This window comes from Glarea lozoyensis, assembly GCF_000409485.1.
Source record: "Glarea lozoyensis ATCC 20868 chromosome Unknown GLAREA8, whole genome shotgun sequence".
In the NCBI taxonomy this organism is placed as follows: Eukaryota; Fungi; Ascomycota; class Leotiomycetes; order Helotiales; family Helotiaceae; genus Glarea; species Glarea lozoyensis.
In genome coordinates this window covers 853,044-878,454 of record NW_007361003.1, presented here as the reverse complement: position 1 = coordinate 878,454, position 25,411 = coordinate 853,044, and the positions used below count along the sequence as shown (strand labels likewise).

Genomic DNA, 25,411 nt, shown 5'->3' with positions numbered 1-25,411 from the left:
GTTTTTTGAGAAAGAATACAGCCTTAAAAGTTGTTAGTACAATTGTATTCGATTGATTACACGACGACATCTTTCTGTTATATTCGAGCGCTCCAACAACATGTTCCGTGCTCGTTCCTCCCTTCGAACTCTGCCCCTCCAAAACACCAAGATATCGTCCCGTCCCGGCTCTGAGCACAGTCCTTTCGAGGCAGGAAATCAGATAGGATTTCCCAAATGGGACGAACTCCCGTTTCCCCACACTTTCATTACGTCGTTGAAGGCATTTTGCGTTTTCGTTTCCAAGATCGTTACTTCGTCGTTCATATCGCGCTCGTACCCAACCATGATTCATACAATTCATTTCTAGTATCGCATAGAACCTTTTCACAATCCAACTTTCAATCCACCAAGTCCACCTCCAACTTTCCCAAAATTATCAGCGACATCCGAAGCCTGTTTGTTGCCTTTGAGTTGATCTGCGTAAGGCATTAGCGCTCGAACAACCCTTTTGCAGAAAGAAATTTCGTTATCAAAAAATAACAAGATAAGACACATACCTTTGAAAAAGTCCTCTCCTTCTTTCATGCCTTGAGCTTGCATCTTCTTTGCCTCCGCCTCAGCCTTAGCCTTGAAGAACAGAACTCCCATCTCCTTGATCACAGGATCAAGTGCTCCAGTCATATAAGCAGCTGTAAGCGCGACGGTCACGAGAGCGACGACGATTGAAACGATGATGTATGTTTCTGGCATGTTGCCGATTCGATGGTAATTCCTGAACTTGTCGAAGATTTGATATTGATAAGACGTCTGATTGAAAGTTTTGGAGAACGTTAAAAATGTCTTAGGTGTAATTAAATTTGGGAATCTGCTTTTGGATTATATACACTCTAGAACTTCATAGTTCATGACGTCGAATTGCTGTTCGCTATCAAGATTCCATCCCGCATCGTCCAAAAACTGGTTTCTTCAACCAACCACCTTTGCCCAGACTCAGTCTGCATACTTGGTATTCTCCTACACCAATCATGTAAACTTCATCTTAGTATTTTGATTGTTCAAAATGCTTATCTTGTGTCTTGTTCTGACAAGCAAGAGGTTGACATGGAGGAAGACCGCGCAGGAATTGACTGGTTCTTCCCCCATTAATGACCCCTCCTCAGCCGTTCTTCTTCCTACAGGTTATGTATTGATTGCCAGGAACGTCAAAGTAAGGCTTTGGTAAATGAGACAAATGTTACTAAACTTGCAATCGATTCCTCGATTTGATTTCCTCATCAGACTTAGTGTTTAAAGATCCTCTATTTACACAGCACAATAGCCAAAACGTATGATATTGTGTCAATTGATCGACCTGATGCATACAGCATTTTAATTGCCACAAATTTCACCCACTGCCACAGGGTATGATATGATTCTAGCTATTTCACATTATATTCTGAATATACACATTAATTCAACACTCGTCCCGCTCTCTCATCTTCCGCCGCACTCAACGACTGTAATATCTGACTAGCCTCAATACCCTCATGCTCATCTATCAAGCCCATCCCAAAAGCGCCAACCGATGCACCCAATCCCAATCCCGAACCATCGAAAAAGTCCGTAACCTCCGCATTAGAGTTTGCAACCAACTGTTGAAAGACGGTATTCGGGTGCAAAGGATCAGGTTCTTGACAAAAGGTGTAAAAGTCTTGATTCATGTTGTCTCGGTCGGTGAAACCGAGATTGAGTAGACTCTGATCCCAGTTGCCGGTCCATTCCATGGCATCGAGAGCAGCGAATTCGTTTGCTAAGGGGTCTGTGTCGTTGTCAGAGATAGCGGAGAGGTTGCTCGCGAACTGTGGGTCGAGTGGTGACTCCACTGCCAAATTCAATCGAGGAGCCTAGAGAATAATCAGTATTCTGGTATCAAACAGTACAATAAGGACACGGGACTTGAGAATGAGCTTGGGACAAAACTTACCACTTGGGAGCCGCCACTTCTTGCCGCTGCTGCCTGTGGCTGATCACCTCTGTTAATAAGAACCGCGTGAGCATTCTGGTACATGCTAGGAGGCTGTGGTAGACCATGAGTTGTTCTACCAAATGATTGAGACCGATGTAATGTAGAGGGTGGCATTCCCATCGTATGGCTCAAAGTTCGCGGTCGTAGAGTGTTCATGGAGTTGTGACTTTGTCCCGAAAACGGATTTGGGCTGTATGGTCCTGACATGTGAGAACTTTGAGGAGTTTGTGCGGACATCGGCGTATCTGGCTGCGGTTGTTGTTGATTCATACCATTGATTAGATCAAAAGCTACCTCACTCTCTCGCCGGCGTCGGGTGGGGAATTGTCGGGAAACTTCATCTCGAAGGGACTCGAAAGTTGTCCAGGAATTTTCCATCTCATCCAAGCACACATCCAAATCGTGCTTCCAATCGTTGAAAGTAACATGAGTATGGTCAATACTGCTCTGGACCTCACTAACAATATCATATGCACTCTTTATAAAGTACTCATACGTCGGAGGAACAATCAGCAGCCCATATATGCCAGAATGCCTCTTGAGTAGCTCAGAGATGTGCCGAGCTGTTCTCAAAGGAGTTTCTAGGCTCAATGCATCTTGTCTCTGATTATGCGCAAGCATCTGAGAAAATGCTAGTGTTGTAAAATATGTAAAATGTAGGTGGTATTGGTGAGGGAGCAGAGACAAAGCTTGCTCACTATTCGCCGAGGAAGAATCGAAATAAAGCGGTGGAGACTGTGATCTACTGAAGACGTGGAGTCTTTCGAGCAGACCCGTGCTTATTTGTAGAGACCGGTCATCACTGGGCGCACAAATGGCTTCGCTTAACACTTGAAGGACTTGAACAAGTCGGTTGAAAGTGCTCAAAATCGAGGACGGTACTCGCGAACTAGCAAGATACGTCTTCCGAACCGACAAAGAGTCAGTCCAAGGATCCCATTCTTCGAGGCCATCTTCATCAATTAACCCGACCTCACTAGCGTCATCAGCTCTGAGATGTGGCCGATGTCCTAAGCGGGCGGCAATAATGGTGTCAAGAACGAAACAGCCAAGGAATATGTGTTTCGCTCGAGATTTTGGTCTATACTCATTTGATGTAGGCTCGGGCCACTTATGAAGTTGTAGATTTAAAGCAGCTCGTACTGCGTTACCGACAAGTATCCAGGCACGACTTAAATAACCCATTCCAATGTTTGCCAACGTCAGAATGAGTAGGGCCTGGAGGTGGCCGAGTTCAAAGATACCTTCCTCGTTAGGGATTAGTGTTCTTGCGTGAGCGTACATTCTTTCCGCTGTCCACACCACATCACGAACAGAGCCCTGAGCTCGGGGTATATTATTTATGGCTCTGTGTTGAAACTTCGAGTAAGCAATTACAGCCCATAACACAGCGTGGTCTCCAGAAGCGCAACCCGAATTCTGGTTTTGTGAGTATTGGTAAGAAGTTCGTAAAAGATCGTGCTTTTCGATTATTGGCAGCCAAGGATGAGTGTAAGAAAAGTAAACGTCTAAAAGGTGCCAAGTCTCCGATGGAAGATCTGGAATCCTATCAAGTGCCCCTTCAGCAGGTGTAAGAATTGATCGATGCCCGTTGCCTTCAGGAATGATCTGAGTCGTGACTGTGTCAGTCTAGATAAGAAGAGTCAGCTTGTACACTGAGCAGATAACGCTTTCATACTTTCAGTTTCAAGGCATCTATTCTATCTATTTCAGCCGGTAGAGATCCACCAAAGTCTGTACCAAGCCCTTGCCGGTCGGGTTGCGCATCGGAGTCAAGTCTAATTAGAACGTTAGCTTCTTGCGATTAGAGCAAATTGGATGATGAGAGCTGAAGTAAAACAAAGAACACATTAGAAGGGGAGCTGCCGTCCATTTCGCGAAATACAGACGATGAGAGCACCAGTAAGTCAAAGTAAGAACTCTTCAGAAGCCGACAGGTAACATGCAAGGTAGCAAAGTTTGCCCACAGACTTCACAGACTTCAAAACCTAGGAGGGGTAACAACATCCCATTGCCGTTTTGGTTCTGTGTATTCGATTTTTTTGAGATATTTGCAATATATGAAAGCATCACACATCCATATATGCTATAGAGATATGTTGGTAAAACAAGCCAGTATGCATTTGCAGAGTCTGGTAGCTTGCTTGATCTCTTCGGACACAGTGCCGTTATTTTGACAAAGGAACATTGGACGCACCGTTTTCTTTTACCACTTTCTGCGACAGTTTCAATGGATGAAAGTACCCGCTCTAGTTCCTGCGAAAGCTGTGACTTTCTCCACAACTTCACCAAACTTTCAGAGCCAGCTTCATCATTCCAGTCCTGCTGGTCTCCATTTTTACGAGTGATGGCTTCGAGCATGTTGTCTTCGATTTTATCCACATCCCGAATGGCCAGCCCCCACAACTTCTCTAAGCCCCGTACATACCCTTCTGGCAAGCCGCGCTTTTTCACATTCGCGTCGTAAGAGCAAGCGCGGCCATTTGCGACACAGGTCGAACAAGCTGGCTTTGCTCCATCGCACTTGTCTTTTCGGCTGCGGCATCTGCCACACGTCAGCTCCCGACAAGCAGGGCAAACTGAACCGGGAGGGGGGTAACAGAACTTGTTCCGCCATATTCCATTACACTTGCTCTCATTCTCTGAAACAAGGAACATGTATTTTAGAATGATGGCGGAGGGTAATTCTGAGACCTTGAGGGGGAAGTTATTTTTTCGTTGACGTACTTGTCACAAGCCTGGGAGACTCGCTTTCTTGGGCCCTGTTTGGACTTTTTTCCTTTCAAGCCATCTTCCTCCTCTATCGGCGGCGACTTCTGGTCCATTTTTGGTAAATTTGCCATTCCTCTGCCTCTATAAAGCGTTTAAATTGCCCCATGGGCTCAATCGACAGGACGCTCATGCGGACCACGTTACCACACCCGCCGCCGATTGACGAGCCAGGTCCATACAATCTCGCGTTTTTTTCTGGTTGTCGTTACGGGTGAAAATTTGACTTCTGGCTATCACATCTATGCCTTCACTGGCGTAGCTCTCTTGGTGTCTATTCGTGAAACTGTTGCTGAAGGAGTGTGATGTCGGAGTGTGATGTCGCAGTTAGAGTGTTTGGGTATGACCTCGAAAATGTCCAACATCAATTCAATTTAAAGTAATAACAAATGTTCAATATATTGGCTAAATCAGACGTTTTTCGAGACCGATGCTGCAACCCATCGAGACGGAATGGAAGATAGAACAAGCCTAAGTCGAATCTACTTCCCCGTGGGGAAGCAGTTGAGGCGGAAAAGTCTTCACCCGCTAGCGCGACATTTCAATCCTTAAACAAGCGTCGTGAAACCGCCTCGGCGGGGAACGGATCTCGAAAATTAGCCAATCATAGTAAGACAATCTAAGTATTGGATTGAACTTCTTGCCATTGTAACCAACCACGATGCATCATGAAGCGGCGCCTGGTGCTACTTTTCGGTCCTCGACGTCGACGGCTCTGGAAACGTGTCGAGCCCGCTGACTTACAATGTACGAACCTTTGTTGGACAATTCTGTGTCTTCGACAAAGATCTACGTTGCTGTCACAACAGTTTTCAATACAACCCAACATCATCAATCCGGCTCACTCAGTCGTCAGTCGTGATCAGCTCTCAGTGAGTCTGATGGGTGTTAATGGAAGCATATACAAACATATACGTCTCGGAACGTGAAGATGGCGGTGGAAACGCAACTCGAGTCGCCTATGGTGGGCTCGACTCTGAAACTGGACTCTAGGCCGCAAACACCCACCACAAGACAATTCCCTTCCACCGCATCGATTGTTCTCATTGGATCGCGCGGAGCTGGAAAGAGAACGTTGGGATTTATTGGGGCAACTCATCTAGGTCGGCGCCTGGTGACAGAGGATTATTTCTTTCAACAAGCAACGGGCATCTCCCGTGGTGACTTTCTTCGACGGTATGGAAACCGTGAATTTTATCGCAGGAATGTGGAGGTATTGAGGCAGATGCTGGAAGAACACCGCACCGGATGTATCATTGAGTGCGGGATGGGCAGTCTCTCGAACCAGGCTCAAAAAGCTCTTCGAGAATTTTCAAAGACAAATCCAGTCATATATGTCACGAGAGCGAAGCACAGAATACGCTCTTTACTTCGGCTCAGTGATGAAGAATCTGCTCGTCTGGAGACCGCAGATATGTCTCACAGGAGTTGCTCCAACCTGGAATACTACAACCTCTACGACCCTAGCTGTGATGGCATTGACACTCCCCCCGAGAACGGGCTTGGAAGTAATTCTTCGCGATTGAAATATGTCAAGGAGGACTTTTCCAATTTCTTGGATTTCTTAACTGGACAAGGTGTGATTCGAACGAGCTTAGAAAGCCCATTTTCGATAGCAGCTCTGCCTCCAGAGTGCAGATCTCACACCTACGCTTTATCTCTCCGTTTATCAACAATTCCTGATCTGGACTTGGACCAACTCGAAGCTGGAGCTGATGCTGTACAACTCAAAATCGATATGTGGTCAGCTGATCTTCAGACCATTATGTCGAAGCAAGTTGCAAACATCAGACGAAAACTCGGTGTACCTATCATCTTTCACGTTGAGGATTATGTTTTTGGCGAGTCGTCGCTCTCGACGGTAGAAAAAGAGCGTGCTTATTTTGAGCTTCTCGAATGTGGGCTACGTCTTGGAGTCGAATACCTGGTGGCGGATCTCAAATATTCTTCGGATCGTGTTGCTCATCTTGTTCGCTCTGCAGGTCCTACCAAGATTATCGGTCATTATTTGGCACGAGAAGAAAATTCTTGGGGATGGGATGACGACAATCGCATGATCCAATACCGGAAAGCTCAGTCGTTGGGATGTCATATTGTACGCTTCGTTCGTGCAACTTCGAAACCAAGCGACAACGACACCGTCCGGGACTTTTTGAAAAAGGTTGAATATATTCCGGATAGATTACCGGTGATTGCATACAATCTGGGAGAACATGGACGACCTTCTCTGATTGCCAATCGAATTTTCACTCCAGTCACACATCCCCTCATGCAGACCACCATAAGTAAAGCCAAAGTGCGTCAGTTCCTTCCAACAGCCGCTGAAGCTGTTCAAGCGCTATATCAGTCTAGGATTCTTGATCCGCTTCATTTCTTTCATTTAGGCGCGAGTGTGTTCTACAGTCTGTCTCCTGCCATGCACATGGCAGCTTATCGAGTGTGCGGTATGGATAACGATTTTCGATCACTTCAAGTGTCTTCACTTGAACACATCCAACAAATCTGCCAGGATCCATCTTTCGGTGGGGCAGCAATCACTCAGCCATTCAAGGTCCAAACAATGAGCAGAATTGCTGCGAAAAGTTATCATGCAAAGGCTATCGGAGCTATCAATACGCTGTTACCACTGCGGTTGCTTTCAAACCATCAGTCCCTCGATGGAAGCATGCATTCTCTCCTTCGACAAGCAAATCAAAGAGGTAAAGCTGGTCGCATTGTTGCTTACTATGGCGACAACACGGATTTCATTGGTATCATGACTTGTATCCGTCGCAACATTTCCCCAAGAAATGTCGTTCAGCCGTCAAAAACGACAGGACTTGTGATTGGTGCAGGAGGTATGGCTCGGGCAGCAATATACGCCTTAATACAACTAGGCTGCAGAAAGATTTTTCTCTTCAACCGTACAGTTGAGCATGCAGAAGAAGTTGCTCTTCATTTCAATGCCTGGGCATCAGGACTGAGCAGTGACGGTAAAGTTGTCCATGTCTTGAGATCCGCTCGAGAAGAATGGCCAACGGGATTCAGACAACCAACGATTATCGTTTCGTGTGTCCCCGCTCGAAGTGTAAATGATGAAGCACCAGCAAACTTCGAGATGCCTTTACAATGGCTTCAAAGTCCCAGCGGAGGTGTTGTTGTTGAGGTACGTCCAGTGCTGTGTTTCATGATTTAAGCTAATTGGGTTTAGTTAGCATATCTACCACTCGATACGCCATTGTTGAAGCAAATTCGCATGGTACGAGAGGAAACCCAACAAGCGTGGGTGATTGTTGACGGACTTGAGGTTCTACCTGAGCAAGCGATCGCACAATTCGAGTTAATGACTGGAAGGAAAGCTCCGAAGAGGCGCATGAGGATGGAGGTCCTCGAGAACTATCATCGATATGAGTGACGAAAGTGAGTTTTCATGTTTTTGATGGGGGAGTTTAGGATTTGGGACATTCTTTGATTTAGGCGTTATGGGCCCGACTATTCACGCATTGGGGCGTTTTCAAAGCAATAACCATGAATCAGTGAAAGGGCGGATATTTCTATATCAAAAGCAGCATCACAATAGCAAAAATAATTTACAAGGAATGCGCACTGTGCGGGTCTGCGACCATTGTTGGAGGGGCAATCTTGGTGGTGGCCTCGGTGGGGGTGAGATGGGACGACCGTCCGCGTTCAGACCCAGTGTTCATTGGGATGAAAGGGGGGGCGATGCAGCTGCGCTTCTGCAGGTACAACCCTGGCTTGCGAGCCAGTGGTCGCAATAGTGCCAGCCATGAGAGGTTTGGGAAATGTACGAACTTCCAAGGTTGGTGGAAAGATTCAATAATCCTACCAACTGGTACCGTCAGTTATGGCCAGATGTATTGAGAAGATTCAACACCTGATTCCTGCTGACATTATAGAATAAATTTCCAAGTTGTTATGTTGTAGCTTAAATCCTATTTATATACTTTGTCAGATGTCAACCACCTGTTTACGAGTTGGGTGGTGGAGATCAAACAAAACGTCGCGTTCGCTAACAAATTGAATAACCAACCGCATCGACACGACAGTGAGGCACAGAGGGATGAAGAAGGTGGTCATGCTTTTGCGGCAGTGCCTAGACCCCAACCTTTGCGATTTATCGAGTATATGAGAATGCCCAAGAAGAAAATTGAAAAGAAATCATTTGAATCAATCGCCGGAGTGCATCACATTGACGCTGCGTAAAGAAACACCCGCGTACTTCATAGCTGTAGAACAACCCGCGTTTGATAGGTTCTGGACCCCTCGCCAGCCAACGCGGTTCCCTTCGTCCAAACTCAAGCTCCCCAAGCGCAAACCTTCAAGTCAGCAGCAGGACTGTCAGATTCACAGCGGCGGTCTGCGACCACTCACTCTATCGTCTCTTCTCTTTCGACCGATCGCACTATTTGCAACATTCCGCTGATTCACTTTCCCTTCGACGTCGTAATAACAAAGAGTGCTGTTGTCCTTGTTTACTTCAACCCGCATCGCCAGATCCAATCCTCTCTCGCACAGCCTCCTCCCTTCGGACCACAAAGAAAGAAACATTTGACGAGCACATCTTCGAATTTCGTTAAGAAAGACCTTCGACCCCTTTTCCACCTTTATGCAGCTATTCGACACCATCGATATCGCCGGTTGCGCCTAGAGTGCTTTAGTCTCGGGTTAAGCATCGAAAACCCCCCTGATGATCATCACACGCGAGCGAGCTTAGGGACACAATACTATAAGGTCGCATGATGTGGAAGAGGCTGAACAACCCCAAAGGCACTCAGCAGCCCTCTTATACGGAAACTGCCTACGATGAGAACTCATACGGCGGATCCCATGGTTTAGGGATTCAGGTTCATAGTCCAACCTCCCCTCCTGCTCGTCCGCAACGAGACGATATGGGTTCCAAGGGTCTACCAAGTTTACCTTTGTAAGTTTGAACTCTCTTTTTGGGTATTCACAGCAATACAAGCGCATTCGTGGGCTTGCCAAAATGTTCTTTGTGAAATAGCTATTGTCAATCAACCTTCCATTGCGATTGTACTTTCTGCACTTCACTGCAGATATACTGAGACATGATCTGACATAAACAATAGCGAGCTCGCTCCTCCGAACCCTCCAAAACAATCAAGCTCGAAAATTAGACCTGTATCCTCGATCTACTCCCAGCCGTCGCCGGCTCCTTTAATTACACGATTTGCACGAGAACCGTACACCTCACCAACATCACCTCCCTATAGATCCCCTTACGAAGAAGGCGTCTCCCCTCCGAGCTCACCGGAATTCGATGCTAGACACCGGTATGTCAATATTCAAAATCATGTAGTGAACATGTGCTGTGTTTAGTGCAGGGCGTAAGGGTTGGATTTCTTGTTCGGCGACTTCAACGAGACAGCATCAGAATAACCCAATCCATTTCCACCCCTTTCATATCGCCTATTCTTCTCATGTCTGCTGCGGGGTTTTAGAGGGAGCCTTACTGACGAACATACAGAGGCCAGATATCTCACGAAGTTTCGCCAATCGACAAAGAAATGCCGGATATATCGAAACTTAATGTTAAACGGCCTGAGAGCAGGACTGAGCAAGACTCGAGAGCAGCTGCCAGCAGTATTCCAGTGCTCAGAAGAGAAAAGAGACGTAATCAAGTGGCAGAGACCGCCGCGAATCTTGTAGCGCGAAAACAAGTTGCTGGGGGAAATAGGCCAGCGAAAAATCCAAGTTGGGACCCTTATTCTGGAGAGCCAACTACCTCGGATAAAGGCCGGAAGCAAACCACAAAACCTGGAGAGTTTACACCACCAGGTCTGCGCTCTGTATATGCTCAACCGGGAGTGCGTTTGGGGAACGATACAAACATCAGCGCTGCTGCAAAGAAGCCTGTGTCTTTTGGCGATAGAGTTCGAAAATTGGCAAGCAATGCGCCTGAAGCCAAACCGCAATGGAAAGGAGCAAGCGGACGCGTAACGCTTGTCCCTACACCTGAAGATAAATTCGATGTTCAACCTTTGAATATCCCAAAAAGGGATCCCCAGCGAGTTGTTTCACCTATATCTGAACAGCCCACCCCTGTGTCACCTTCACCCCAACCTCGAATCGTTATCGAAAAGGTCCCTGCGTCGTCTCATAACGATGGCAGCAGTCAATATTCTTACACAGCCACCCCGCGAAGTAAAATATCAAGGGATCCTCCCACAACATCTCCTATATTCGATTCCGAAATTGCAGATCATGCCCGGGCAAGCGAAAACAGCAGGACGTCCCCTGTTGAGACCAAACAGTCTCCCGTCAGTCCGGTAGAAGAGATAGTTGATAATCACTACAAGAGAGCCGCCCCTCCACCACAATCCTATGTTCAACCTGCCTCTCGTTTCAGTGTATCAACATATGCGACATCTGAAGCGCGAAGTACTCCACGTCCCTCGACTGACACCTTCGATCCTACATACGAACATCCTCCATTGCCGTCACCAACCCCAAGTTTTGTTAGTCAATCTCCGGATTCAGTTCTCAATCGTGTTCGACCAAAGGTTGGTCCAGGCCCCGACCGATCTCCAAGTTTGACCAGCGACGATTCTGTTCTCAACCGAGTAAGACCAAAGGTCGGTCCCAATCCCCGAGGTGGTGTTACACGAAAGGCAGTCAGTACGGCTTCTCCAGTATTCATCAGCATGAGTAAAAGGGCGTCCAGGACGGGGAAAACCTTACCTATCACGCCAGCGGAAGTTGAGTCGCAGGATCTGGTCTCGTCACTACAAGCTCAACTCGATGATCTTCAGCATCGGAAGAATAATATTATGAGAAGCATCCGACAGATGACAGAATTAATGCCCGCGGATAATATTACGCTGACCAACGATGTGCGACGGAAACGCGAGATTGAGAAGAAAAAGGTTGAAGGACTACGAGAGGAGGAAGCGGATGTCACACTTCAAATTCGAGAGATTGGATTGAGACTTCATAGAGCGTGGAAACGAAAGGACAAAGAAGCTGTGTATGAACCTACTGGACTTTGGGTACGGAGGGTTACCGGATGAGACGGTAGTATTGGTGCATTTCCCGAGAACTTCATACGTTGTTTTTCCCGCATCCGAGCGAGCGGGTGCATTTGCCGCCTCTTGGAAGGCTTTGTATATGGAAATTTTCTGGTAGCGCGCGCGACGAGACATATCTTTTTGCGGTTGGCCGGACTATTTATTCTGGCATTTTTTGTATGGGGTTAGAGGTGATGATATTGAGCGAGTTTTTGTCGATTTTTGGTGTTATTTTTGGCATGGAGTTGGGAAGGGAGAGGAAATGGGGAAGAGGAAACATGGGAGTGTGGTTGTGCGAGAGATAATTATTCAAGGGAGAGTGGATGGATAGGTAGACTATTGGTTGATGCCGTTATGGTGGAGTGATATTGAAACTAACTCAGCTACTTCATGAGAATGATAATTACAAGTGTCTGGTTGAGCGTTCTAATGATTTCCCTAAGTGAGTGCTCGATCAAATTTAACAACATAGGTACTGTCCTTTTTTTGGACCAGAAGCCACAACTATAGTGAGCTAGATAGAAGACAGTATCAGGAATTGGACAAGTATTATAAATAAGGTCAAATGCCGGAATAATATAAATCTAGTAAAGTGAAAATAACTTAGTCGAGTAATTTCATTTAAGAGTCTTATTTTATCTTAATATCCGTGAGTCGATAGTCAAAAGGGCAGGTTTCTTGTGGGTGCATGCAAGCCTCACATTTAAGGCATCAAAACTGGAAAAGTTACAGTTAATTAAGTGACCTAACAACATCGATGTTAATAGAACAATTGAGAATTAAATAAGAAGAAAAGTATTCTACAATCAATTACATACATTAATCTAAATTATAGTGGTAGAATTTACCCGGAGCCGATATTGTGCCTGGTGGGTGGAGCTTTCGAATTTTGCAATTTTGTAAGCATTATATCTTTAAATAAGCCGTTTTTTCTTCTACAACAGTGATTGGATGAGGCCTGATGGCCTAATGGTAAGGCGTTGCTTTCCGGTGGCAAAGATTGTGGGTTCGAGTCCCACTTGGGTCGGCTTTCCTCACCTTTTGCTTCCTTCACTTTTAATTTTTGCTATACAGAATTGTAAGTCTTCTACATTTGGATCTGTAGAACCTTCTTCAATTACTCTCGTGGTGACTGAGCTTCTATCACGAAGCTTGACCACCGTTAGCTTATACTGGGACGTTTATTTCCATTATCTGCCTTACAGAAGGTATAAGAAGGCCCAGTGCTGAACCCCCTATTTTAGCGACCATGACCCTAGGATATATTTTTGGCGGGGCAGATCTGCACCAACTGCACCTCGACAACACCACAACTGAGGGAAACGTTTCAGGCAACCCCATCTTTGTGTTGAATTGTGGATGCAACAAGTGACGACTGTACGAGGCAGACGCCTAGAAACTGCTGATAGATCAAATCCAAGAGTCTTAATTGGTTTGCAACGTTGCATGTAACTTTCGTAACTCAAGCTACCCCACGGAGGGGCAGACACAGGGCTGAAGCTGTGCGGTAAGGTTGATCATCTTTTTTAAGATCTTGAAATATATAAACAGCTTGCTCGATACTCAATCCTAACGCTTTCAGGTTTAGACATCTGATTAAAAACGATGGCACCACACGCAGATTCCCCAGCAGACCAAGATGTGGTCCAACTGGAAGCACCTCCCCGACCGCCAATGTCCTCGAACCCACCACGAATCCTAATCATCGGCGCCGGCTCACGAGGAAATGCATATGCGAGAGCAACTGGCAGATCTACGAACGGCATTGTTGTTGCAGTTGCCGAACCCATCCCCTATAAGCGTCAAAGATTGGGAGAAGCGTATATCTGGGGCAAATCTGGGCCTTCAGAAGGACAATCTTTCGATGATTGGAAATCATTCCTCTCTTACGAACTCGATCGTCGTGAGCGGGCTTCTCGTGGGGAGGAAGTATCGGAGGGTGTGGATGCGGTGTTTATTTGTACTTTGGATGAACAACATATGGAAGTCATAGTTGGGCTTGCGGAATTGGACTTGCATGTTATGTGTGAGAAGCCACTTGCTACGACGCTGGAAGATTGTGTGAAGATTTACAAGGCATTGAGTCCTAGCGAGGGAAAACAGAAGAAGATTTTCTCCATTGGACATGTGTTGAGGTATAGTCCGCATAATATGTTGTTGCGAAAGTTGCTTTTGGAGGAGAGGATTGTAGGGGATGTGTTGAGTGTTAATCATACGGAGCCGGTTGGGTGGTGGCATTTTACGCATAGTTATGTTAGGTGAGTTTGTTCTTGGGACGGGTTTAGGACTTAGTATTGACTTAATTAGGGGAAATTGGAGGAAAGAGTCGACGACAGCACCTTCGCTGTTGACGAAGTCATGTCATGACATAGACTTATTGCTCTGGCTGCTTTGCTCACCACCACCGAACTCAGATAAAACTGCTCATATCCCAACCACCGTGTCGTCAGCAGGTTTCCTCCAGTATTTCAATAAATCACGGAAACCAACAGCAGCAGGCGATGCCACAAATTGCTTATCATGTCCAATAGAGAAGTCTTGCAAATACTCAGCTAAGAAAATCTATCTCGGTCCAGATCACAAAGGGCTGGCGTCTGGAAACACAAATTGGCCAGTCGATATCGTACTTCCAGAAATCGAAGAATGCATCTCGATCAAGGGACAAGCTGGAGGTGAAGCCGCTCTCACAGCTAAGCTCGAAGAAGATTACACGACATCTACACCAGCAACCGAAGTATCATCTAAGAACTACTTCGGCCGCTGTGTCTACGAAGCCGACAACGACGTCTGCGACGACCAGACCGTCACCCTAACTTGGGAAAACGATCCTCTGTCCTCCCTTTCCGACCCTGAGAAAGCCCTTCAAGGCCGCGGCGCTAAAACAGCAATCTTCCACATGGTGGCTCACACCCGCAAGATTTGCGAGCGGTATACGCATATCTACGGTACGGACGGGGAAATATACGCTGACTCGACGACTATCACGGTCGAAGACTTCAATACGGGCGCGACGAAGATTTACAAACCGCATATGGCGGGTGGAGGACACGGAGGCGGTGATGATGGGTTAGCGAGACAGTTTATACTTGCTATTGATCGCGTGAAGAATCAGGGGTGTGAAGTGGAGAGGGCGCAGAGGGAGGAGGTCGGGTGTAGCCTTGAGGAGGTGGTGAGGAGTCATGCTTTGGTGTTTTGTGCGGAGGAGGCGAGGAGGGGGAAAACTGTTGTGGATTGGGGTAATTGGTGGGAGAAGATGGTTGAGGGGGAGCTTGGAAGATAAATTTTTGGGTTTAGCTGGATTAATGGGTTGTGTGTTTGGCGTTCCGCGTGGTGGTGTTAGGGGAGTTTAATATTTCTGCGGGAAAAAGAGGCGGGTTTGACTTTATTGATAGGAGAACACTAATTGGAACAAACAATTATGGCCTATCTTTAATCCAATTAACTTTGGGTTTTTGCATTACAGAATTTCTCCTCCAAATCTATGCTGGGATATACGAGAGTCTGGAAATCCATCCATCCCCTGAGCAGTATTCTATCGAGCGACGGGCCATCACCGCTTCAAGCCTTCAAGCTCACATTGATTTTCACCATGGCACATATCTGTGATTTGGTGCACAAAAAGGATACAACTCTGAATGTATTTGAATCATTGGGGAATACGCGAGAGCAAGTACAGTCAAGCACAGTTATCTTATTAGTTTGATTATATAGTGGACGACGATTTCAAGACAGAGAATTTCCTACGGCGACAGTGGCGACACATGACCTTAGCACATCTCCAGAGAACACCACAACTCCAACCGCTACCCAAAAGAAACCAACCCAGCACCTCAACTCGTCCCCCACTCCCCCTGTTTCCCCGTCTCCCCCAACCCCTTCGGCTCCATCAAAAACTCCAACCGATCCTCCACCGTCACCCACCCCCTCCTCTTACACCTAACCGCATTCCCAATCGCATCCTTCCACTCCCGAAACCAGGTATCCTCGTCCTGAACGACACATTTCCGGCCTTCCTCGCCCCGCGGCACGTTGGCGTAGGGCCAGATACTCTTGACGGGCTCGTAGCGGTGGGAACCTGTGAAGACTTTTGTCACGTTGGAGAAGAAGTGGTTGATTTTGTCCGGGGAGTGGATGAGTACGCGCGAGTGGGTGAGTGGGAAGGTGATGTTTACGTTGCCGTGGTAGGAGATGGATTTTAGGAGCGTGAGGAGAAGACCGGAGAGGTGGGTTGTGTCCCAGTTTATTATTGTGCGGTCGAGTGCGAAACTGGGTGTGTTAGGGTGGTGTTCTTGTGGGGTGGATAGAGGTTGAAATTCGAGATCATAGAAAACACGTGGTCGTGGTTTAGAATGAGACAGGTCTACTCACTGTTTAATTGAAGCATCATCCTCACAGTAATTCCTGACCCATTGCTCCAATCCCTCCAAACAAGGCCCCGCAGTCTGCTTAGTCTTCCCTCGATGCCCGATTTCTCCATCCGGAATGGTTTTGATATAATTCATCCTCTGTTTTTCTCCTTCTGGGATGATGAGATTCATGATATTCAACTTGATGTCAAAATCCACATCTCCGTTTGAAGTTCCTGTAATTCGGACCTGAGGTTTGGGTGGGATGTAAGCGAGTTTTTGAATAAGTGTGAGCAGCGCGGTTCTTTGGGTGTTGAGTACTCCATCATATGATGTAATTGTCCTTTTGTCTTCTGAGAGTTTGAAGGATGGAGGTAAGTACAGACGGTAGTCGAGTTTCGGGAGGCCTGGGTAGGATACTTGATTCTGAGGGGTTTGAGAGACAGACCGGGGAGAGGCGGGACCAGAGTAAGGCGGAGGTGTATGAGATCGATGGTCGGGTTGTGTAGCATCAATCCTGATTTCATTTGATGGTCCAGCTTCGGAGCTTATGGGTCGATGAACTGCGTAGCTAGGCTCTGATAATCCCTTTCGAGGGATGGTCTGGTCTCCTTCCGCCATTTCGGATGTTGGAAGTCGCAAATGTGACAATCTTAATCGCAACCGTGCCTGAAGACAAAGGAGGTCCTCACGAGAATGAAATGTGGCTCGACAAGCTTTGTCAGACTAAACTGCGAAACAGTTTGATTGTTGTATATACCAAGTTTTGATCCTACAATTCATATGTAAATGTGATATGATATGGTGATTGAAAGTTAGAGTGGAAGACGTTTAGCTAAGCGCAAAGTTATGCAGTGGCGCAGCTGTGGTTTCCACCATAAAATTTGCGGGTGCCTGTTCAGCCCACTTAGGGGACACGCAATGGCATGGGAAGCGCAGCCAGTAAATTCGCAGCGCATTTGCAGGGCACCGGCTTAAAACGTGGCTGAAAGCTTGAAGTGACATGTGAGTGGTCCATGGAACGAGGAAGACTTTGTGGTTTCCATACTGTAATAGTATTCGAGTACTAATCAACTAGCATAGTATCATCTCCAAACGTCTGTTCAGGCTCTAAAGGAACTCCGCGACCTCTTCCCTCAAGTAATTCTCTTCGAACTTCAGGACCGATCTGAGAATGCCCCTTTGTCAAAAGCAAATCCAGTAATGCCTCACGCTGGTCTTCTGTGATATCATTCCGATATCTCTGAGCGAAGGCTAATAGACACTGATGCCAGATGACGGGAAGTTTCGTTTCCTTTGCACCTGCGCCTGAAAGCCCCTCCATTGCTCCTCCTACATCTTCTGGACGCACACTTGCCGGGTCGACACTTCGAAATCGTAAGAAATGGAAAACCAGCGCATCAATGACCTGGAAAGGCAAAGCGTATTTCTTCTCAAGCAGTGCTTTGATGAAGATGTTCGTAGCCCCTCCGCCTTCTGTCCCAGCAGAGGACTCTTGTGCTGCAATATCACACAAGCCCTTGATGGCCGCAGCGGAGTGCAATACAGGAACAGATACTCGGACCAGGACACCGGATATAATATGCGCTTCCCTCAATGTGCAAGTGCCGCTCCCGACTAAAGGAAACAAGAAGCCCTTGAACCAAGCCGCTGGTTTGTATAGTCCCTTTTTTAACGCCGCGAATAGATGTACGTTGAGCTTCTTTGTCTCGAAGATTTCCTCGCGAACGCGCTCTAGGATCACCATCTCCATAAATTTCTGGGCTGTGGTTGGCGTACTGGAAACAAAGATTTTTGTTGCTTCGTAGCATGCATTGGGCGTCCAATTTTCTGGTTGGGTTATTTGTAAAATGTCCTCCCAATGCGGTACTGTTGGTAAAATCTTGAAGGGTTTCGGCAGTTTGCCAGATTTATATCGTGAAAGTATTAAGCCGATTCTAATTGCATGTCAATTGCCGTCTCACAAACCGATAAGACTGATCATACTTTGTGTAAACCTCCACCACTTTTGGGGGTATCTCAAAATCTTCGTCTATGGGCCCAGGCACATTTCTCGAGCCTCCTTGCGATTCTTGTTGCGCTTCATGAGCCGCAATTTTCTCTAAAATTAAATCCGCCAGATTGGTCCCTTCACCTTCTTCGCCCTCATCTGCTTCGCCGTCCCAACCTTGTCGTAATAAAGGGTCTTCCTGAGTGGGGAAGAATTTGCTGAAAGTTGCCAAGTCGTCTGGAGCCAGTTCAATTTCTTCTACCTCCTCGTCATCGTCCCCCCAAGCCTCCGCCTCCTCGTATGTTTCTTCGACTTCATCATCCTCGAGCCTTGTGTCGAAATTGAAAGCAGCATTCGGTTTCGGTACTAAATTCTCTTCGTTGGCTTCGTCTGCGAGTTCCTGACCTATTTTTAAAATCTTTCGGGAAGCTTTTGAATCGACGAATTGTTCGCCCTCTTCCTGATGTCTGGATTTGCGCTTTGCTACTTTAGTTTTCAGAATTCCTCCCGACGCTGTAAGATCATCCTCTAAAGGGTTATGTCTTCTCGCCTGACGCGCAGCGGCAACTGGAGTTGTAGCTTTCGGCATTATGAATATTCTGGGGTATTTGGTGGTGGAACAGAATTTCTTTCTCTGCAAACAAAAAAAGTTACTGATAGTGCGATTGCGCTAAGATATGGAATTTCATGGTCTGTGCGCATACCTAATCCATGCTCCACGCTTGCCCCCACCCTGAACTCCCTCCTCCTTACGAGCTCGAGTCCGTCAACACAAGGTTCGTTAAATCATTTGACTCCTGTTAGTTATATAATCAGTTGATGAGTGATACGAACCTAACATTCAGAAAACTTGTTCACACTTACTGCCTCGATTATTTTGCTAGGATAATCTTTCAAACGGCCGACGACATCTGAAATATGCCGCCGTCAGCCAAAGGTTCTTATCTCATAATTGGAAGTGGTGTCTTTGGTATAAGTACAGCCTACTACTTATCTTTGAAATACCCCGAAGCATCAATTACAGTCCTTGATCGATCCATTGAGTTCCCTTGCCCTTTGGCCGCTTCACACGACTTCAATAAGATCGTACGCGCAGATTATGGAAACCCATTCTACTGCAAATTGGCACTTGAAGCACGTAAGCTGTGGAAAACAGACCCTTTGTACTCTTCATTTTATCACGAGAGTGGTATGGTCAATGTTGATGATACTGGTCTTGGTAGGAGAATATTGAAGAATTATGAGGATCTTGACGAACACCCAGGTGCTTCCATCATCAATCCGGACGAGTTGAAGCTCAAGTTCGATGGCTTGTTCACGGACACTAATTACGAAGGGGTTGATGAAATATTTTACAACCCCGTCAGTGGTTGGGCCGAAGCCACTGCTGCGGTGAAAGCAGTAGTAGAAGCAAGTACTGTTCGTGGTGTCAAATTCGTATCGGCAAACGTGGAACAGCTCTACTTCAATGAGAGTGGAAGTTGCGCAGGCGTTAAGTGTGCAGATGGTAGAGTAAGGACTGCTTTTACAGAGTCAAAAGCATTCGCTATGTTGGACATCGGCGTGTATCGAAGACTAATAACACCTTTATTCAGATTATGATTGCCGATAGCACAATATTGTCCACTGGAGCAGGAACCGCAAAATTACTCGCTCGTAGCGCGTCTAACCATCCAGAACTTCAGTCAGGGGACAGAGTTACTGCCGCTGCAGTTGTGACTGGAATAATTCGGCTATCTCTCGAACAAAGGCCAAGATTCAAGAATTCGCCAGTTTTTATACATTCAATGGCTGGAGTTTTAGGTAAGTGGCATCTGCCACACTTTACAGATCTAGATTTGCTCATCATATATGCTTAGGAGAAGTCCTCCCAATGACAGCGGATGGCTTGTTGAAATTTTGTGTGGACGTCAGTTTCAAAAACAGTTTACAGGATGAGCTATCACGGCAAGTAATATCGGCTCCGCCTGACATGACCGATCAGAATCAACACAAAGTGTCAGAGACACTGAAAGAGGAATGCTCTCGCGTTTTGAAGGGGGTATTTGGGACGGAGTTGGCAGGTTCACAATTTGACTCGTTTAGGATATGCTGGTGAGTGAAGTACCTACCTGTCTTCCGAATTGGTATAGCCCCTCCCTCTCTGCTGATACCCTCTACTAAGGGATGGCATCACGCCTAACCAAGACTTTATAATTTCGAGTCACCCAAGGTGCCAAAATCTTTATATTGCGACTGGAGGTTCCTTTCACGGATGGAAATTCCTCCCCATAATAGGGAAATATGTTGTCAGCATGATTTCTGGGGATTTGGAAGATGGTTTACGGAAGAGATGGGCGTGGGATAGAGACCAACAGGGAAGTGCTCACCAGAAGATTATTCCCAAAAGAGAACTATGTGATTTGGTATGAGTTTAGGATTAATAACACTAGCTACGTAGAATAACACCTACTGGGGAAGAAAGAAGCATATGAAATGGACGGTATGTCCTTTGTTTTAAGAGGTAAGTGCATCCATAATAAACTCAAGTCCGCCTAGTCATTTTCAAAAACAAGACAACCGAGTGGATATCCTTAGCTATGCACAGAGTATAGATCATAGGAACTCATGCTTTTCTCTGTCCAAAAAAGTGCCACATAAGTAGCAACTCTACATGATTAATTGTTTTCCAGTCAAATATTTAATCTCGGCCTAAGGGGCTGTCTCTGCCATCGCGACCTTACACCAGGCAACAGCAGCAAGAATAGTCTCATCCAAATCATCAGCAGGCTCATAGCCAAGCACTCTTCTAGCTTTCTCAATCGAGATAGTGTTTGGGCGAGCGAACATCTTGACAGCCCAAGGCTGCATTCCCGGGGCCAATCTTGTACCGCAAGTAAGGAACCAGAATATGTATTGAAATACCATAGCAGGTCCAATGATCAGCCATGTTGGCACAACGGTCACTGAGTCGAGCCGAGCTTCTTCATCCGAAGCTTTCCACACTTTCCGGCATATGTCCCAGAAGGGGACTGGCCTACCATTGGATATAAGGAATGCTTCTCCATCTACTCTGGCTCCGGTTCCATCTTTTGGATATAGAAGCGCTCTTCCGGCTAATAGATGCGCCGTAGTAGCGTTATTCACAGATACCGCCTCGTAAAGTGCGCTATTATCACCAATCTGATATTTTTGTTGTCCTGTCTCAAGGGCACGAATCATTGGTGTGACAACACCGGTGTCCCGCTCTCCGAATAGTGATGAAATTCGCAGGCAACAAGTACTAAGCTTTTCTGGATTATTTGCTTCCAAAACAAGTACGTCGGCCGCTGCTTTCGCAGCTGGATAGTAGTCCGCATTTCCGATTGATGCTTCGTTGACCAATGGCCCTGTTTCTTCTGTGAAGTTGAACGGCTGCTGATGGACGGTAAAACTGGAAGTGTAAACGAACGCTCGAGTTGAGGTACTTTTCAAAGCGCTATCGAGGAGATTTCTCGTACCCTGCACATTGACATCGTGGAAAAGTTTGGGCTTTGAATTACCACTGTCGTAAGAGGGAGAAGCGCAGTGAAAGATTATGGTTGGTTTGACTTCGCAGATCAACTTCTCGACACCTTCTCGATCAGTAACACTGCCAGCGTGATATTTTGCTCCCGGCAAAAGGTTGATCGTTGGGTTTCGAGAGAATACATGAACCTCCGTATATGCAGGGTCGTTAAGCAGGGCCTTCGTGATCCCATAGCCCAATTGTCCACAACCGCCTACCACTAACGCAACAAGCTCGTCGTTCTCTTGCATTGGTAGATCTGCTGCAGCACCGTCCTCCATTGCGTGGTTGTTTTGGCTGTCCAGCTTGGTGAGTTAACACCTTCCCCAACCGCCGACAGGGAGCCTGTATGAATGAAGTTGTTGTTGTTGTTGTTGTTGTTGTTGTTGGAGGCAACTGTTGGAAACAACAGCATGGATTAGTTTCACCGCAGGTTGCATAAAACACTCAAATGCTGTCCCAAACTGGGTAATATAAACGTTGTGTAACAATATGTTGGTGAAATTTTGTGGTGGCTTCTTCATCAGGTGATAGCCAACAAGAATATTCACCACTCCTTATTTTTACATTATTCATAATGTTAAAAGACTGGCTTTTGTATTCCATGCATTGAATCAACTACAGTGAGTTACTATCAACTTATGAAGCTGAGAATTAGGTAAAAAGCAGTCTTGTGGATGGTATATTCCGAAAGGTTCAAAGCCACACCCACCGTCTTCCAATATCTGGTAGATTGTCGAGCACAAACTTATCTGGCAACAATAACGAGGAATTTTAACACTGGCATCCGTATTGCTGGAGCTGATGGTATATCACCTTTGCCATTCCTTTTAGCCATCTCATCCAACAATCAATTTTTAGCGGATGCTTATCGAGAGACGAAATTCAAAACTTTCTCATTCAGGTTAATTTTGGGGTTTTTGTGTGCAACTACTACGCATCAGAATATCAGTAACGCAGCACTTGCTATAATGTCTTTTCGATTTTCGATTTCAAAATCTCAAAGTCTGGTGATGAGTTTGTCGACGTTCGGGGAATTCATCTCTAACCCGGTGCCTACCCATCACTCCTCAAATATTTTGAGGAAACCCATTTCTCCAAAAGTTAGAAGATTGAATAAATGGACTGATTGATTTGCAGATGTAGAGAGAAAAGATAACACTATTGATTAGGAGTAGTGACCATCCCACCTACCTACATCAAATATGACTCAGTAGCTCCGTTATACCATTTGACATGAATCGCTCGCGATTTTCGATTGAAGCTTATCTTCTTCTAGAAATTTAACGATCAAAGACATTGATACTGTCCCGTAAATACTGTGGAATTGTTATATTAGCGCTTTGATTGGTGCTCCTCAACCGAAGAGCTCCCCTAAAATGCCCCGCGTTTCTTTGACAGGTTCGGTTGAGTCATGGATCAACCCCACCATAGAGATAGCTTCAACATTACACAATATGCCTACTTCTCTACGACCAGTTCAGTTCCTCAATCGCAATTGCATACTCAATTGTTTTATTGAGCAACCTCCATAATGGAATTCCTTTCATCCAAAATCGCCGATGTCCAACAATCTCCCCTGTTTTACCCACTGCTCACAGTCTCCTTCGTGCTCCTCATCCATCACGTAGTCTACAATGTCTACTTCCACCCACTCGCCCATATCCCCGGTCCTATCATCGCCCGTATCTCTCCTTTATGGCTCTGGTATCATTCCTACATCGGCGACGAAGCGACCGTCATCGATAACCTTCATGAGATCTACGGACCAATCCTCCTTGTCTCTCCATATGAAGTAGACATTTCCGACCCAGCCGCTATAAATCCAATCTACATTGCCAAAGGCGGGTTTCCAAAAGCTCCATGCTACGCCAACTTCGATATTGACGGCCACAAAACCATTTTCTCGACCACAGATCCAGAATATAGATCTCCACGCGCAAAAGCAGTGGTAGGGTTATTCAGTACCAAGGCTATTAAGGAGAATGAGGACAAGCTTTATGGATGTGTGGATCGTATGGTGTCTCGATTAGAGTCGGAGAAGAAGAAAGGAAAAGTGGATATTTTGAATCTGTGTAGAAGTCTGGCTGTGGATGCTGTGAGTACGCATTTATTCGCACAGAATTATAATGGAGTGTCCGAGAGTGGAGGAACATTGAGTGCAAGTGCTTTCGTGGATACATTCGTCGCCGTGGGCAGGTTCTTTTACTTGCCTAATTTGCTGTTCCTCTGGCTGGAATGGGGGACAGAGAAGGTTCTTGGGGATGTGAATACAGCTACTAGTTTTGAAGTGGTGGAGAAGTTCGTAGAGGGACTGGTCGATAGGGCTGTGCCGAGTAAAAACGGGAATTATCCAGGGAGACTACTGGAAGTCGGGTTATCGAAGGATGAAGTCAAGGTTCAGTGTAAAGATTTGATCTTTGCGGGAACTGATTCTACAGGAATGAACATGGCTACGATGTGCAGACAGCTAGTGCTCAATCCAGAGAAGTACTTCCTACCCACTCTACTATTTCTATATCGTGTTAATGAATTCAGATACAAACGTCTTTATACTGAACTCCAAACAAATAACTCCCTCCCGGAATCATCAATTCAAGAAATCCAATCCCTCACTTACCTTTCTGCCGTAATCCGCGAAACCCTTCGCATATCCATGGCCAATCCAACACGCCTCCCACATATCGTTCCTTCCTCTGGTTTCAACCTTCAGAATACCCACATTCCCGCAGGTACGGTCGTAGGCTGCTCCGGCTACTCTCTGCACTTCAATCCCAAAGTGTTTCCCGAACCGCACGCATTCAAGCCAGAGAGATGGTTAGAAAACGTGACTTCAGAGATGAATACCAGCTTCTTCGCATGGGGAGCCGGGAATAGGGCCTGTATTGCAAGGAACTTGGCTACTACCGAATTATATATGGCGGCTGAACGACTGATTTTGAGTCGGGTGCTGGAAGGCGCGAAAAGTGAGGGTGAGGTGGAGATTTTCGAGTGGTTTAATAGTTGTGTGAAGGGGGAGGGGATTGAATTGGTTTGGTAGACATGGTAGATTGGGGAGGTTGTGAATGGAAACAGATTTGAGGGTTAGATAAAATTGGAGTTGGAATAGACGGATGAAAGGTAGGTATCGCTTAGACTACTGGAATGCCATTTGATTGTTAATCACAGCTGAACATATATTACAACACAAGTCTGAATTCTTCCACATAATATTTCGAGCGTTTATCAACTTACGTTTATTCCCAATACCTGCAACACATACCGGTGTATAACAAGACGCAAGAAGCCGACCACACAAATCGAAAAGACCTTCCGACAGCTATACTACAAAAGATGAAGACACAGATAGCAGGATATTCTTTTCACAAAATATTGACCTAATCTACAGATACACAACTATCTCGTCCCCACAATATCGCAAACCCTTAGCAGCATATTACGAAACATTACCTCCCCCTCCACCCACACTCTGACCATCCAATGGTTCAACCTCAAACCCATTCGCCTCACCACCACCCCCCAAAATTCACCTCAATTCACTCACCCTCCATAGACCCCTAACATTTTAAATGTTAAATAATCAAATTGCACACATTCCCACAACCCAATCAAATCCCTTCTTGCCGACCGTCATGGAAACCGGTCGTTAAGCTCAAATCCATTATTAGTAGTAAAAAAAAAAGAAAGAAAGAAGCAGGAAAGAAAAAGAAGAAATAGTACCTCATAAAAAAAAGAGTCAAAAGAAGAGGATAAAAAAAGAAAAAAAAG

General features: G+C 46.0%; 10 protein-coding genes across 10 annotated transcripts; 5 read left to right on the top strand and 5 right to left on the bottom strand.

Annotated features, from left to right (window-relative positions):
* Nucleotides 1-366: 366 nt before the first annotated feature.
* On the bottom strand, nucleotides 367-732 carry GLAREA_11681 (uncharacterized protein; the record flags this gene model as incomplete). The annotated part of the gene is made up of 2 exons (XM_008089824.1): nucleotides 367-458; nucleotides 540-732. 2 exons carry the CDS (start codon nucleotides 730-732, stop codon nucleotides 367-369), a joined length of 285 nt encoding a protein of 94 aa, XP_008088015.1.
* A 698-nt stretch (nucleotides 733-1,430) lies between these two features.
* On the bottom strand, nucleotides 1,431-4,812 carry GLAREA_11680 (Zn2/Cys6 DNA-binding protein; the record flags this gene model as incomplete). Its single annotated transcript, XM_008089823.1, has 5 exons — nucleotides 1,431-1,865; nucleotides 1,946-3,616; nucleotides 3,666-3,765; nucleotides 4,185-4,532; nucleotides 4,715-4,812. 5 exons carry the CDS (start codon nucleotides 4,810-4,812, stop codon nucleotides 1,431-1,433), a joined length of 2,652 nt encoding a protein of 883 aa, XP_008088014.1.
* Nucleotides 4,813-5,687: 875 nt separating this feature from the next.
* On the top strand, nucleotides 5,688-8,150 carry GLAREA_11679 (NAD(P)-binding Rossmann-fold containing protein; the record flags this gene model as incomplete). Its single annotated transcript, XM_008089822.1, has 2 exons — nucleotides 5,688-7,901; nucleotides 7,947-8,150. 2 exons carry the CDS (start codon nucleotides 5,688-5,690, stop codon nucleotides 8,148-8,150), a joined length of 2,418 nt encoding a protein of 805 aa, XP_008088013.1.
* A 1,345-nt stretch (nucleotides 8,151-9,495) lies between these two features.
* On the top strand, nucleotides 9,496-11,784 carry GLAREA_11678 (uncharacterized protein; the record flags this gene model as incomplete). Its single annotated transcript, XM_008089821.1, has 3 exons — nucleotides 9,496-9,677; nucleotides 9,844-10,047; nucleotides 10,242-11,784. The coding sequence occupies 3 exons, from the start codon at nucleotides 9,496-9,498 to the stop codon at nucleotides 11,782-11,784; spliced, it is 1,929 nt and encodes a 642-aa protein (XP_008088012.1).
* Nucleotides 11,785-13,386: 1,602 nt separating this feature from the next.
* On the top strand, nucleotides 13,387-15,061 carry GLAREA_11677 (NAD(P)-binding Rossmann-fold containing protein; the record flags this gene model as incomplete). The annotated part of the gene is made up of 2 exons (XM_008089820.1): nucleotides 13,387-14,039; nucleotides 14,089-15,061. The coding sequence occupies 2 exons, from the start codon at nucleotides 13,387-13,389 to the stop codon at nucleotides 15,059-15,061; spliced, it is 1,626 nt and encodes a 541-aa protein (XP_008088011.1).
* Nucleotides 15,062-15,611: 550 nt separating this feature from the next.
* On the bottom strand, nucleotides 15,612-16,748 carry GLAREA_11676 (uncharacterized protein; the record flags this gene model as incomplete). The annotated part of the gene is made up of 2 exons (XM_008089819.1): nucleotides 15,612-16,047; nucleotides 16,150-16,748. 2 exons carry the CDS (start codon nucleotides 16,746-16,748, stop codon nucleotides 15,612-15,614), a joined length of 1,035 nt encoding a protein of 344 aa, XP_008088010.1.
* Nucleotides 16,749-17,193: 445 nt separating this feature from the next.
* On the bottom strand, nucleotides 17,194-18,706 carry GLAREA_11675 (uncharacterized protein; the record flags this gene model as incomplete). Its single annotated transcript, XM_008089818.1, has 2 exons — nucleotides 17,194-18,064; nucleotides 18,114-18,706. The coding sequence occupies 2 exons, from the start codon at nucleotides 18,704-18,706 to the stop codon at nucleotides 17,194-17,196; spliced, it is 1,464 nt and encodes a 487-aa protein (XP_008088009.1).
* A 329-nt stretch (nucleotides 18,707-19,035) lies between these two features.
* Nucleotides 19,036-20,528, top strand: GLAREA_11674 (FAD/NAD(P)-binding protein; the record flags this gene model as incomplete). The annotated part of the gene is made up of 4 exons (XM_008089817.1): nucleotides 19,036-19,629; nucleotides 19,713-19,920; nucleotides 19,977-20,211; nucleotides 20,282-20,528. 4 exons carry the CDS (start codon nucleotides 19,036-19,038, stop codon nucleotides 20,526-20,528), a joined length of 1,284 nt encoding a protein of 427 aa, XP_008088008.1.
* A 280-nt stretch (nucleotides 20,529-20,808) lies between these two features.
* GLAREA_11673 (NAD(P)-binding Rossmann-fold containing protein) lies at nucleotides 20,809-21,924 on the bottom strand (the record flags this gene model as incomplete). The annotated part of the gene is made up of 1 exon (XM_008089816.1): nucleotides 20,809-21,924. The coding sequence occupies one exon, from the start codon at nucleotides 21,922-21,924 to the stop codon at nucleotides 20,809-20,811; it is 1,116 nt and encodes a 371-aa protein (XP_008088007.1).
* Nucleotides 21,925-23,177: 1,253 nt separating this feature from the next.
* Nucleotides 23,178-24,683, top strand: GLAREA_11672 (Cytochrome P450; the record flags this gene model as incomplete). Its single annotated transcript, XM_008089815.1, has 1 exon — nucleotides 23,178-24,683. One exon carries the CDS (start codon nucleotides 23,178-23,180, stop codon nucleotides 24,681-24,683), a length of 1,506 nt encoding a protein of 501 aa, XP_008088006.1.
* Nucleotides 24,684-25,411: the final 728 nt, after the last annotated feature.